Source organism: Alosa alosa, chromosome 11, assembly GCF_017589495.1.
Source record: "Alosa alosa isolate M-15738 ecotype Scorff River chromosome 11, AALO_Geno_1.1, whole genome shotgun sequence".
NCBI lineage: Eukaryota > Metazoa > Chordata > Actinopteri > Clupeiformes > Clupeidae > Alosa > Alosa alosa.
The window spans coordinates 34259403-34274801 of NC_063199.1; the positions used below are offsets into that span (position 1 = coordinate 34259403).

At 37.7% G+C, this 15399-nt stretch overlaps 1 protein-coding gene across 1 annotated transcript; it reads left to right on the top strand.

The window, feature by feature from the left end:
- Window positions 1-8953: 8953 nt before the first annotated feature.
- On the top strand, window positions 8954-15327 carry LOC125303323 (troponin I, slow skeletal muscle-like). Its single transcript, XM_048257014.1, has 8 exons — window positions 8954-9163; window positions 10674-10705; window positions 10882-10885; window positions 11084-11125; window positions 12069-12200; window positions 13087-13176; window positions 13636-13812; window positions 14631-15327. The coding sequence occupies exons 2-8, from the start codon at window positions 10695-10697 to the stop codon at window positions 14715-14717; spliced, it is 543 nt and encodes a 180-aa protein (XP_048112971.1). The 5' UTR covers window positions 8954-9163; window positions 10674-10694; the 3' UTR covers window positions 14718-15327.
- The last annotated feature ends 72 nt before the right edge of the window (window positions 15328-15399 follow it).

Consider the following 15399-nt stretch of genomic DNA (forward strand, 5'->3'; position numbering starts at 1 on the left):
TTAGCTATGTTAGCTAAGTAACGTGGTTAGCATAGTTAGCATGTTAGCATGTTAGTTAGCATTTTTAGCAAAACTGCTAAAAACGATTAGCTATGTTAGCTAAGTAACATGGTTAGCATAGTTAGCATGTTAGCATGCTAGTTAACATTTTTAGCAAAACTGCTAAAAATGATTAGCTAAGTTAGCTGAGTAACGTGGTTAGCATAGTAACTGTCAGTTATCGTCAACTATCTACCTAAATAATTTAACCATTTAAACTATCCACCTATTTAACTGTTCAGTCATTACAACTATATTAAACCTCATCTACTTAGCAACCAATATAGTTTGTTTTTACTCTGTATGATTTTTTTACGTCATATTTTTGCATTTTCATGCACTGTATTTCCTTCAGGAAATGCTTTTCTAGTTATTATTATTATTCCACTTACCACTTTTTCCGTACGCTATTTCTCTTGAACAGTTTAACTTAGAAACTTCATTCAAACTTTGTAACGTAGGTATTCAAACGGACCAAGCTGCTATGTCTTTTTCAACTTTGAAACTTTTTAAAAAGAAAAACTTTTAAAAATCCCCATAGACTTAACATTGCCGATTGTGACATCATAATACGGCCGTTAAGCAATTAGAATCCTATGGCAGGTGTTCAGGCCACCTGCAGCCTCAGGCTTTAAGCATACAATCTGGGTCAATTAAGACTACACATCCTATTCAACTGTTTTCTCTGCACAAAACTGTTTCAAAATAAAAGTCCTCACTACAATAATCCACTGTTAAACAATGTAACCCATTAAACTACTGAACTTTTTACATTCAACTTTTAAACGGTCTACTTTTAAACTATCATTAAACTATCTATCTATTAAACTAACTGTCTATCAACAACTTTTAAACTATCTACATTCAACTTTTAAACTTTTAAACTATATACATTCAACTTTTAAACAGTCTACTTTTAAACTATGATTAAACTATCTATTAAACTAGCTGTCTATCAACAACTTTTAACTTGTCATCAACTATGTCAACACTTGTCATCAACTATGACTCCTAACCACTGTAGCTAGTTAGCATAGTTAGCATAACTACTAAAAATGATTAGCTAGGTTAGCTAAGTCATATGGTTAGCATAGTTAGCATGTTAGCATTGTTAGCATGTTAGTTAGCATAGTTAGCATAACTACTAAAAATGAATTGCTAGGTTAGATAAGTCACATGGTTAGCATAGTTAGCATGCTAGTTAGCATAGTTAGCATAACTACTAAAAATGATAAGCTAGGTTAGCTAAGTCACATGGTTAACATAGTTAGCATGTTAGCATTGCTAGCATAGTTAGCATGTTTAGCAAAACTGCTAGAAAACGTTAATTAAGTTAGCTAAGTAGCATGGTTAGCATAGTTAGCATTGCTAGCATAGTTATCATGTTTATTAAAACTTTTTCAACAACTTTTAAACGGTCTACTTTAAAACTATCATTAAACTATCTATTAAACTAGCTGTCTATCAACAACTTTTAAACTATCTACATTCAGCTTTTAAACAGTCTACTTTTAAACTATGAACTTTTATTAAGCTATGCCACCACCATGTCTATCCTAGCATCACCGTAGTAACCATCTCTGTATTATCTGTTTTAACTATACATGATATTTTACATCACAACTTAAGCATTTTCATGCACTGGTAATTCCTTGGAATTGCATTTCTAGTTTTTTATTAATATCTCAAAAAGTATAAAGTTTACAAAAGTGAAAAATACATTCCTCAAGTCTCCTTTTCAAGACCCACGCTACAAAAGTTTGAAACGAAGTTTCTAATGCTAAACGGTTGAAGCTGAATTAGACGCAGAAATTTGGTGGGAAGAATAACTAGAAATGCAATTCCAAGGAATTACCAGTGCATGAAAATGCTAAAGTTGTGATGTAAAATATCATGTATAGTTAAAACAGATAATACAGAGATGGTTACTACGGTGATGCTAGGATAGACATGGTGGTTCCATAGCTTAATAAAAGTTGATAGTTTAAAAGTAGACAGTTTAAAAGCTGAATGTAGATAGTTTAAAAGTTGTTGATAGACAGTAGATAGTTTAAAAGTTGTTGATAGACAGCTAGTTTAATAGATAGTTTAAAAGTAGACTGTTTAAAAGTTGAAGGTAAATAGTTTAAAAATTGTTGACAGACTGGAAGTTTAATGAATATTGATATTCAAATAGTTTAATGGCTGTGTATAGGTAGATATTTGACGATAACTGAAAGTTGGAATGGCTCTAATGTTTGCTAGCAGTTATGCTAAGATTTTTAACTATGCTAACCATGCTACTTAGCTAATGTTTTATAGCAGTGCTAGCAATGCTAACATGCTAACCATGCTACTTAGCTAACTTAGCTAACATTTTCTAGCAGTTTAATGAATGTTGATATTCAAATAGTTGAATGGCTGTGTATAGGTAGATATTTGACGATAACTGAAAGTTGGAATGGCTCTGATGTTTGCTAGCAGTTATGCTAAGATTTTTAACTATGCTAACCATGCTACTTAGCTAATGTTTTATAACATGTGCTAGCAATGCTAACATGCTAACCATGCTACTTAGCTAACTTAGCTAATGTTTTCTAGCAGTTTTGATAAACATGCTAACTATGTTAACAATGCTAACTTTGTTAACCATGCTACTTAGCTAACTTAACTAATGTTTTCTAGCAGTTTTGCTAAACATGCTAACTATGTTAGCAATGCTAACATGCTAACTATGTTAACCATGTGACTTAGCTAACCTAGCTTATCATTTTTAGTAGTTATGTTAACTATGCTAACTAACATGCTAACATGCTAACTATGCTAATTATGTGACTTAGCTAACCTAGCTAATCATTTTAGTAGTTATGCTAACAATGCAAATTAGCATGCTAACAATGTTAACATGCTAACTATGCTAACCATGTGACTTAGCTAACCTAACTAATCATTTTTAGCAGTTATGCTAACTAACATGCTAATAATGTTAACATGCTAACTATGTTAACCATGTTACTTAGCTAACTTAGCTAATCATTTTTAGCAGTTTTGTTTTTAACATGTTAACTATGCTAACCATGCTAACTAACTACAGTGGGTAGGACTCATAGTTGTGACATAGTTGATGACAAGTTAAAAGTTGTTGATAGACAGCTAGTTTAATAGATAGTTTAATAATAGTTTAAAAGTAAACTGTTTAAAAGTTGAATGTATAGTTTAAAAGTTGAATGTAGATAGTTTAAAAGTTGTTGATAGACAGCTAGTTTAATAGATAGATAGTTTAATGATAGTTTAAAAGTAGACTGTTTAAAAGTTGAATGTAAAAAGTTCAGTAGTTTAATGGGTTACATTGTTTAACAGTGGATTATTTTAGTGAGGACTTTTATTTTGAAACAGTTTTGGGCAAAGGAAGCACTTGAACAAGATGTGTAGTCTTAATAAGGCCAGTTTGTATGCTTAAAGCCTGAGACTGGCAGTTGATCCAGGTGGCCTGAACATCTGCCATAGGATTCTAATTGCTTAACCCCGTATTGATGATGTCTGTCGGCAATGTTAAGTCTATGGGGATTTTTAAAAAGTTTGTCTTTAATAGTTTAAAAAGTATAAAAGTTGAAAAGTTGAAAAGACATAGCAGCTTGGTCCGTTTGAAGACCTACGTTACAAAGTTTGAATGAAGTTTCTAAGTTAAACTGTTCAAGAGAAATTGCGTACGGAAAAAGTGGTAAGCGGAATAATAATAAGAAGTTGTTGTTGATGTTGTTGCCTTGGAAGAACAGTACAGTGCATTTTCATGCACTGTAATAATAATAAGAAGAAGACTTGGGATAACAGAACAGTGCATTTTCATGCACTGTAATGAACAGCAAAGGAACATGCTATAGCTTGAATAAACCAAAACGAAGAAAGTGTTGGTATATTTGCCCTATTGAACAGTGGTAATGTTAGGGTTGACTCGAGGATTGAACCCAGGTCGCCGGCTAGGCAGGCTGCCTGCTACCGTTATGCTAGTTCAGATGGTTTGATTAGACCCAAGTGCAGACCTGCCTTTTTTGAGCCTACTGAGTTTTGTGGATCTTCTGAGCTTTGGAAAATAAAAAGTGATCTTCATTTTTTTTTTTTTTTGGAACCTCTGCTTTTTGGAACCTCTGCACTTTGGTCTATTCAAACCATCTGAACTGTAGCATAGCGGTAGCACGCCAGCCTGCCGAGCCGGCGACCCGGGTTCAATCCCCGAGTCGACCCTAACAGAAAGACTCCATGACTAACACACGAAAAACAGGGCTTAAATAACCAGACTAATTGTTCACATGACAAACACAAATGGCCACAGGTGGTAGTGGAACAAAAATGGAGGGAAACATAATGAGAAGGCGGGGCAGGATCACATGATAGAAGATAAGGCACATGTTAAACGCAAACAAATAAATACACAATCAATACAAAGGAAAATGACAGGTGTTCTACAGGTGTCCCACAGCGATCCCTAGTGGCCAGAAGAGCCATGGCACCTAACAGGTAATGGTATAAGAGCAGAAATTATAAACGATTAATTAATACAATGGTGTTTATTATTTTATTTAGTGATACATGCAGTGTTTGTATGAAGGTGATGTGCGTCACACAAAGATGAAAGTTTGACTGACTGAATCTGGCGCATGTAGACAGCCATAGGTGCGTTCTATAGCCTCATACATACCAGGAATCAGGGTAGGAATTTCACGGCGGCCACGACGGCCATGGCTGTCGTAGCCCCTTGCGTTGGCCGTGAGGCCCTTTTGAAAATCAGAGGTTTACAGGCCACGGTGGCGCACGGTGCTTTGCGTCCTACTAATAGCGATTTTTATTTAGCCTGTGGCCTGTCAAAATAATATAAGCATTCACAGCGCAAATTAATTTAGTATTTTACGCAGTGGAGAAAGTGACAGCGCAAGAAAGAAAGTGCGTCCAAATTCACCCATTCTCAGTTGAATTACTCGCGAAGTAGCCTATGCATCACACAGACATCACAAGTATCACATGAAAGAGCTTTTTCTCAGCTTTTAAACGATGTTAGCCGATAATTGCTGTGTTGAACGGTTAGCAAGAAAAGTAAATATAATTCAATTTAATCATACATTCTACTGAAGGTTATGCGTCCATGATCTCCCTACCCATTAATCTCTGTGGAATACTTCACGAACCCTTCTTTTAACACATGACAAACCATAGAAAACAGCAGACCTTACCGAACACAAAGGTGTAAAGCAGTCCCCTGTACAGTTAGCCGTTCCAGAGTAATCCAGTTTTGAATTTGCAGTACATTTCGACATGCATGGATGTCTCCAAATTTATGCTTTAAGTTTTACAATGTGTTTAAATTGTTCCACATGATTTCATAACGGGCCAAATACAAAATAAATGTTACAAATATCGCCTAGATGTTAGTAAATCAGAGGACAGCTGACTAAGAGTTTGTGAAAGTAGTGATCACAAAATGCTAAGCATGCATCTGTAGGCCAGTGGTCCCCAAACTTTTTCTTCCGAGGGCCAGCTCACTATGCCTGGCTCTAAGAGAGGGCCAGAGATTCGGAGTATATAAGTAAACATAAATAGCTTAGTGCTGTGAACAACAGCAGTCTACCTTAGTTGAATATTCCATTACATTTAATCATAGGCTACTGCAATTTAATACCATTATTAGCTGTGTTTATATTGCCATCATGCCATATCAGTGTAAAATGTAGCTCAAATGAAATAATACTAATAAAAAGACTTTAACAGTCCCAAAAGTGTATTTTATCCAAAATGTGTGAACTCTGAACTCTGTGTATTTGCATACACAGCTCAAGTTGTGAACAAGCAATATCCTACAAATAATTTGAAGTTCCCAAACTATGAGAGTTTTATGAAGTGCAGGCAAAAACATCTGAAATGACCACTTTCACTCACCTGGGGCCTGTACTACGAAGGGAGCTTAACCTACCAAGATGTAACCCAGGGTTACTTTGTTAAACCAGGGTTGACAAAACCTGGTTATCTTAAGTGGTGTTAATCGGTACTACGACGCTGATTATGAAGTTAATTTGTTGAGCCGGGGTTAACCCGTGCACGTTCACATAAAAGGGGCGGGTTGCAGCGCAAGTCACCACTTTCAATGATGACGCGATCACCTTATTTTACGGATGAGGAATGCACAATTATTATGACAAGTTATGAGGAATTAAAACCCACTCTACGACAAAAATCAAATACGTCGGTAGTGAGCAAAGCAAGGCTGTTGGCAACGTATTGCAGATCGGGTAGCCTAAATGCCTAAAAATAAAGTTTTATTCCCACATGTTCTTCAAATATGTGTTACGGAGGATTAGTAGCTTACGGAATGTCTGAAATGAGTTGAAATAATTAAATAGCCTAATTTGAGTTCATAGAAAGGCCTACAGATGCAACCCAATTCAGAAGTGGGCATATAGATTACAGTAATAAGGATAATTGAATGTTTAAGTAGCCCCCCTTGACTGATTTAGTGTATGCCTAATCCTGTGAACATTTCAGATGCAACACCATTGCCAAACGCACATGGCAGCAGGTGAAAATGAAACACAAAAACATTATTCAGAATAGTAGGTTTATATAGTTATAGCTTGCAATAATATTTCTTAATTATGAAAACATGTAGGCCTAGCTTATAGCCTTCACTTGGCCTCTGTTTTACAGCTAACAAGAAACAGGTGTCTTCGAACACTACTGTAGGAGGAAAGGCACCAGCGTGTTTTACAGTAGCAGAGGAGTTGGCCATAGCGGAATAGTGCAATAGTGGAAGGCCGATTATGGAGGGGGTTGAAGGAGGCATTCGGTCGGATTCTGGTGCTGTGGAAATGTGTAGCCTTTATGTGCAGGGTACAGTAATGTGACATTCAATTCAACAAGTTTGTTAAAATGGTGATTTTTATTTATTAGGCCTACTGTAGGCTATGTCCGATTTATTTTAGGCTATTCTTGCTCAGATGTTCAGCATTCTGTAGGCCTATGTCTGATTTATTTTCGGACATACAGTATTCTTGCATCACCGATTGAATACATGAATGTCCATAAAATACGGGCATTGCTATGAGACGTCTTCCTAGATCATCTGACAAAGATAACGAATTCCCTTGGCTGACAATATATATCTTCATAGAGAATATCGTCCCGTCCAGGTAGGCTATATATATTTTCTGGCGGTCTCTAAAACCCCTCGCCCTACGAAGAGAGTCCCTCACGATTTGCGCTCCAATGTCGTATGGATCATCCAGGTACGCCGACATGTCTCGGGAGAAATTGTTAGTGGAGGGGTGGTACTTATAAAGGGTGTGGTTAACGGAAACCTCGGGTTAACCAAGAACATAACCTGGTCGGAGCAGGTTTGAGATGCAGCGTAAATTGCCATGGCAGCATACCTCGGTTAAAACCTATCCACATTTCGTAGTATGGGTTAATCGGGAAGTTACGCCACACGTGATCAAGTTACTCTCGAAGTTACCCAGATAAACCAGAAACCCCTCTTCGTAGTACAGGCCCCTGATGAGAACTTGTGAATTTGTATGAACATTTGAACGAGTGAATAAAAAATAGAAATAATTATCCCAGAAAGTCCCAGAAATATGACTTGACTTAGTTAGTTATTAAAAAATAATTGATACACTTCTAGAATACTTTGAGCACTAATGCAGTCAGCCTCTTGCATTGTTTGCAGGTAGGCCTACGTTTCATTCCGTTTTCGATGGCAAACGCAAAACAGCGCCAAAACAACCACCAGTGGACAAAAAGAGTATTACACGTGTACTGTTAAGACTCGCCATAGAGAATGCATGGGGGAAGTTAAGTTATAGTTTGACGATGTCGTACTCCCATGCGGGCCAGATGCTACAGTATATACCGAGGACATGTTTTGGGGGGCCACCCAAAATGAGGTGGCGGGCCGTAGTTTGGGGACCACTGATCTAGGCTATTTGAGTTTCTTAAAGCAGAGTGTGTTTAAATTGTTCAATACATGATTTCACAGCAGGCCAAATATAAAATAAATGTTATATATAGCCTAGATATCTGTAATTATTAGATGATCAGATGATTTACAGTTCTATGTAATATGCCATGTTTCATGTTTTTGTAATGTTTCATAGGCTACAGTGATGCAGGTCTACTGCAGTGAATGGGCTAAATACAACTTCGATCATTTTTATAGCCTACTGTATAGTTAACTTTGGCCTTGGTGCCCTGACATGTGGCCTTTGTGCCCCCCACCAAATATGCCCAACTGAAGGCCAAGTGGCCTTGCCCCCAGAATGGTGAAATTCCAAGCAATTAGCAAATCATCTGGTATCACTCAGCCATGTATCAAAGCATCAGTTTAACATCAAGACATCAAGCCATTGACCCTAAGACAACTGACCCAGGACAACTGCTCATTGAGTTCTTTGGATTCTCAAATGGAAATATTTCAGGTTTTTTTAACCAATTTAAGTTTAGCTTGTTGTGATCATTGTGATGTCAGGACATTTCTGTTGATTGACAGAGTGATATTTTCACTCTGTGACAAGGCAGTAATGCCACATGTCATACACACCTATGAGTCTATGGAATTATTAACTTATCACCCTCCTGACTTTAATGTCCTTTAAAGGACGGGACTGCGGTTATTATCACACAGCTAATTTAAGGTCATAAGCACATGTCCATTGACTCACCACTGCTGTGTTCCAATATGCCACAGTTCGTTCACTTGCGGATGATTGGCTGAGGGATGCCAATGGAGATATGCCCCTGAGTTGCAGGCCAAAGATATGAACGGCCTTTAAGCATTCAAATGTTGCCAATCTTTCAGAGACAGAGTACACGTGAGGGTACTTCTATGAACGTGTTAGTGTGTGTGTGTCTGTGTACGTGCATGCACATTGTGATAACAGGCCGAGTTAGAAGTAGAGGACAAGTCGGAAGGTGTTGTGAAGCTATGCAGAACATGCGAGAGGGAGCAAGAGGCGTAGCGGGGGTTCTATTTTAGCGAGCCATTCACATGTTAGTTTGAAATCATAAATCTTTCATCAAAAATCATAAAATACTTTGTCTGCTCCGGCGCCACCACAGCTCTCGCTATCCCTCTCTCCACTCTGCCCAAGTCTTCAAGTTAAAGGTAAGTCCCAGGCATAGCGCTGCCACTTCTCATTTCCTACATGATTAAAGGCATAGTGCTGCCACTTCTCATTTCCTATAGGATTAAAGGCATAGTGCTGCCACTTCTCATTTCCTATAGGATTAAAGGCTTAGTGTCAGACCACAAAAAATGTCAAAACTCCAGTCAATTGTGAATTTACAGCCTATCAATCATTCAAGCCATCAGTCTGCTGTGCGTGGCTTTTATGAGCTGACAGGTAGAGGTAGTCAAAGTTGATTATACAGATGGAAGGGGATTAGGTGTTTATGTGCATCTGTACTCCTGTCAAAAAAGGGCTCCTGCATTTGTGCTGCCACTAAGGGTGACTCATCCCTGAATTTTGTTTACGTCAAAGAATTCTTGTAATGAAAGACAGGACTGCGTGTGGTTGCATAGTATTTTGATTCCTGCCAACACTTACCTCTAGTGGGCCTTCACTGCATAGGGAACAAACGTTTGTGAAATGTAAATAACATGGCATCATTTTGACAATATTATTACATGCTTTTAAAATGGCAGTTGTATGCAACACGCCAGTATGTTTTCAGCACTTATTCTTAATTCTTACTTAATTACGTCCTGGAAGAATGTATTTCATGAAAGCGCATGCCTTCTGCGCCATGATCCTCAGTGGCTGGGTAAATGAGTTACATTACTGGTGTAGGATAAATTAACTATAGTAGAACAATTGTTAACATGAGAGGAGAATGAATGTGCACAGATACTAGGATGTATTGTTCTGTTCCATCAAATAATCCATGGTGTTGTTTGACAACTGTTTCTTCAGGCATTTTATATACATTAACTACAAATTCAACTCTCAGATCTAGTAATAAACACTAAAGGACAGCCTATCTTCAGTTGCTGTTCTACATTTAGATCTTTTGTCATTGACATGTGGAAAGAAAGGGACAATGCCTACTTGTCTCAGCCACTTAACATCCTGCGTTGTTGAACAGGGTCTTGTAACATTCATGCCCTGTCAAGGCAGCACCTGCTGCTGTCTTTAGGCCATAGGAAAGCATCACAGCAATGTGTTCTAATAGAACTGGGTAAGGAAAGCATCACAGCAATTTGTTTTAATAGAACTGGGTAAGAACACACAAGACGTACCATTATCTAATTTAGCATGTACAAGGCAGTTGATAGGTCATATGTTTATTTGCAGAAGAAGACCAGTAACACATAAGCACATTCCGAACTTATTCTTTTAAAAGACATGGCATCATATACTACCTTTTATATCCTAGGGTCTTAAATGATTTGTGTGCAATATTTTCAAAAAGAATCAAGCGTCTTCTTCCTTATGGGTTGTCTCAAATGGATATCATGTCGTTAATGGGTGTTCTCAAATGGAAAACATGTCGTTAATGGGTTGTCTCAAATGGATATCATGTCGTTAATGGGTTGTCTCAAATGGATATCATGTCGTCCATTAATTCTTTTCATTAAAATGGTCGTATTCCTCCTTTTCTCTTCCTTTTCTCAGGAAACATAAAAAAGAGGAAACATGTCTGAAGGGTAAGGGACTGTACAAATATAATTTAAATAATTCAAGAGAAATATCCATTTTTATGTATTTTTGGAATGTTAAAAATGTATTATATTTTTGGAATGTGGAAAATGTAGGCCTAATTGTTTATTGTTGTATTGACATTCCATTTGTTTTGTTTGATTGTTTATGTTTACACCAACAGGCCGGTGAGTGACCTGCCCAATTCAATGCAATATTGTTTTTATACAGTTTTGTATGGTTGACACTGTAGTGCAAATTTCATTTGCATGAAATACATGGTTAAATATTTATTACATAATAGCTTTCTTTATCTAAAAAATAATTTACATAATGTATGCATACATGATGTATGAAGCTAATTCTAGCTTCTCTGTGCCTGTTAGAAAAAATCCAAATATTCTGCAACTCGCCGGTTGATGCTGAAGGTACGTTTTTGTCAATGTTTTCCATGCACACACACACACACCTGTTCACACCTGAAATCATAAGGGAAGGTTAGTAACAAGCAGAAATGAATAGCCCCACACTATGAACTATCGTGAAGTAAAGCCACTGCCACATCTTTTCTTCATGCCAGACCAAGCTGCTGAAAAAGGCTGGGTCCATGCATGCTTGTGTATATATATATACTGTATATTAGGGCTGTCAAAATAACTGATTAATTTCGATTAATTAATTTGAGAAAAAATAACTGATTAAAAAAAATTAGTGCAGATTAATCGATTCCATTATGACCTTTGACCCCGAAATGTTCTAGTCAGTAAAAAATAGACTGTAAAATGAAGGAGAGAGAAGAAAATGTGCTGCCTGGATCATTGATTGGAACATTTACTTTTAAAAAAACGGCCTGATGGTGTTGATAAAAATAAAATGTTGAAAATAAAGTCCTTCGCAATGTCTGCAAGTGTTGACATTGAGGGGAGTGTTAATTTATTTTCATTGTGTCCCCTAGGTTATATTTGTGGCCTGAAATGCCTTGTATGTGAAAAAAAAACTTCTTCCCGAAGCACTTTTGAATTTCTTTCCTCAGCATATTAGGTCAAAGCATAGATTTTTATGGCCATTATTTGAACAGTGAAAATAATAATAAAAGAGTTTTTGAACTTTAATGTCACTAATGCTGATTATTCAATGATTCATTTGAATTTAAATATTTAAAATACATTCACCGCAAAAATTATATATATTCGATTAATTTAGATTAATTAATCACAGAGTATGTAATTAATTACATTATTTTTTTTAATCGATTGACAGCCCTAATATATATATATATATATATATATATATATATATATATATATATATATATATATATATACACTATATATACTGTATACACTTATATACATATTTTCTTCATGCCAGACCAAGCTGCTGAAAAAGGCTGGGTCCATGCTTTTGACTGAGAGGGATGAGAAGGTCCGAGAGAGGGAGAGTGCTCTGGACGAGAGAGTGCCGCCACTCAAACTCTCGGGGATGTCTGTGCAGGAGCTGCAGGTAATGCAAACACTACGCAATGTAAACACTACGCATGTAAACACTACGCATGACCTGTGGGGTATACTACGAATCTCGATTAGTGGGTTAGCGAGGTATGTTGCGCTCAAAGCCAGGCTATGCTGTGACACGAAAGTGGATCTGTTTTAGTGTCGCTATATCACCATGGTATCTTATGCTGTCAACCAAACCTGGTCGGGAGGAGGTTATGTGCTAAGTTATTGCTCAAATCGTGTAATCTACCGCCCACTGACCAATCAATTGTCTTAAAAACGGTTATCTCACGTGTAGGATTCTGTCATATATCTTACAGGTGGAGCTCCGCCTCTGCTAACATTTTGAATCTGGAATGCGCTTTAATAGTGCTGTGCGTGTAAATATCCCACTATGGACGTGCATACCATACAACAACTGATTGATTTATTTGATGTTATAGGTTAGACACAAAAAATGACCGCAGTGTAGATTAAGCTATCGCTCATGAATGCGGAAGTAATTGTTTTTAAATAGAAGGCGGTCTTGTGCGCCTCCACGCTTCAATTGACAACGCCATCCCAACACCGAGAACACGCACAGATCTGAACTGAAAGCCTAGTTTGACAAATATATCACATAACTGCTGTGGTAGTATCACTTAACGTATTCCCCTGAGTCAAGGCTTTGTGAAGCCTCGATATGTCTACATAGCCTAGATATGTCTAACGTGCTTCGTAGTATACCCCACTGCTGTAAGCACTGTGTCCCCAATGCAAACACTACGCATGACCTGCTGTGTCCCCAATGGTCAACACGACGGCCTCTGGCCTTTTCACTGTACATGTGTACACGACACGGCATATTCACATGTAATCTGTTAAAGACTGGACTGTGCATTTGCTCTTTGCAGGACCTTTGTAAAGATCTCCATCGCAAGTGCGATACCGTAGATGAAGCACGGTATGACATAGAAGTTAAGGTGGTGAAAAATGAAAAGGAGGTATTCACATTTCAGTTTCCTCTCTACTGTACTCAGCATTTAGTAATATTTGCAAATATAATTACTATTACAAGAACATTCTTACCCAATCACAGTGCAGTTATTTGGTAAGTGGGATGACAAATGCTTATTTCACTGTGTGAATGTTTAGAATTTTTTTTAGAAGCCGTCACAGAAGGTCATGTACCTGCCATCCATAAACTAGATACTGTGCCAACATGCTCTGTAACTTTACCCACAGGCTTGAATTATAATAACTAGATCCTCTTTGGATTGAATTCCACAATATATCAAGGCTCTGATGGCTTTGAATCATTCATTGGACACCCTACAAGACAATGAATGTACAACAACAAATGCCAGTTTTGCATCCTTAATTTCTTTTGTGCAACAGGCTACATATAGGCTCACATTTTCACTTCCAAAGGAGAAGTGCCTGATGAATGATGTCTTGGACAGATCGAGAACCTGGTGAAGAAGATTGAGGAGTTGAAGGGTACCAGCATGAACCGAACCAAACTCAAGAGGGTGAAGAAATCCACAGATGCCATGCTGGGGGCCTTGACTGAGTCCAAACTCACCGCCAAGTCTGACTTCAAGGCCAACCTGAAGACGGTCAAGAAGGAGGAGGAGAAGGTAAGAGAGTCACTGAACTAGATCCTATAGAGTAGAGACAGATGTGTCATTACATCTGTACATGTGTATGCATAAGCATTTATATGGTATGTATTTGCAGATATGCGTGCATGTATAGGCACAGTAGCCTATGGATGGTATGAGTGGAGACACAACATACAGCAGTGGTCATGTGATCATGTGAAAAGTCTAGCATTTTTTTAACCTTGGCCCTATTTTTAGGGGCAAAAGCATTGAGCTAGAACACGATAGGTGCAGCATTGAGCTTGAACACGTTAGCATTGGTGCAGCATTGAGCTAGAACATGTTAGCATTGGTGCAGCATTGAGTTAGAACACGTTAGCATTGAGCTAACGCCAGCAATGACGGAGGAACTACTCTTTGGGACTTTGAGCCTAGTCAAAAGAGTGGTCTACTTTGATGTTTGACAACATGCATCACACACCACTGTGGAGTATAGCCGCTTAGCCAATGCTGATGTACTGGAAACTTGCTAGCTCAATACTGCACCAATTAGCATTGTTTTTTGACCCCACTGAGAGCCCCATCCCTATAAAGCAACACATTAGTTATTTTGGCTTAAAATAACGGCTGCAAACTCATTTTGGAGAAAAAGGAAAATGTACTGTAGACTCTGACATGGCTGCGGGTAGCAGCATGTAGTTGTGTGTAGTGGCAGAACCCTGTAAGGAATTCCTACATCATGTTACTTTAAAGGCTGGTCTTAAGCAATCATTAAATACCATAAAGAAACATGGAATTAATATATTGTTTTATACACTGAAAAGCTCTAATTGAATCTGATTCCCTTTTCACAGAAAGAGGAAGTGACTGACTGGCGTAAGAATGTGGAGGCCATGTCTGGCATGGAGGGCAGGAAGAAGCTGTTCGACGCTGGACAGTAACAAGGTTGGCTGTTTGGAAGAGAGGGACACCTACAGTATTCTTCTAAAGCATCAGGAATAAGCAAACAGCACTCATCCCGTCTCGTACAAGTACAAACCCATTTTGGAACCAGTAATAATGAGGTATGCCAAAAACGCCAAAAGACACAACAGAAGAAATGCACAACCTGATAACGTCATGGGAAATGTCTGCCCTGTTCTGATGTTTCCCATTCTTTTTTTGTACAAATTTGCTGGTATTCTAAGACAGCATAGTGAAGCAAATATGACACTATATATGACACTATGAGAAGTTTGATTGTAGATACTGTACTTTCAATATTTTGTAAGCCTGCAGTGTGCAGAGGAGATTGTTCACTTTGTCAGACTGAAACATGTTTAACAAGACGATGGATGATTAACATGTTTAACAAGACGATTACATTTTATGGAAACCTGTAGGTTGTAACTGCTAACATCTGAGAGAAGCTCTTAGCGAGCAGAACTCTGTGAGAGGACTTCATTGATTTGCTGCTGACAGAGATGTATCACTAAATTGTTAATGTCACCAAATGAGAAATTACTCTGTTAATGGCATTCCACAATTAAACGTGCTGCATTAATCATCAAACTGTTTTATTGTTTATTTGAACATTTGCACTTCACTCTTCTGAACTGTGTGTGTCTCTCAATATGCTGGTGC

What these genes read in the sequence shown, in the direction of transcription:
- LOC125303323 (XM_048257014.1), top strand. An exon ending in CTCGCCGGTTGATGCTGAAG is followed by an intron (nt 11,126 to 12,068) that starts GTACGTTTTTGT and finishes TCTTCATGCCAG; the next exon opens with ACCAAGCTGCTGAAAAAGGC. An exon ending in TGTCTGTGCAGGAGCTGCAG is followed by an intron (nt 12,201 to 13,086) that starts GTAATGCAAACA and finishes TGCTCTTTGCAG; the next exon opens with GACCTTTGTAAAGATCTCCA.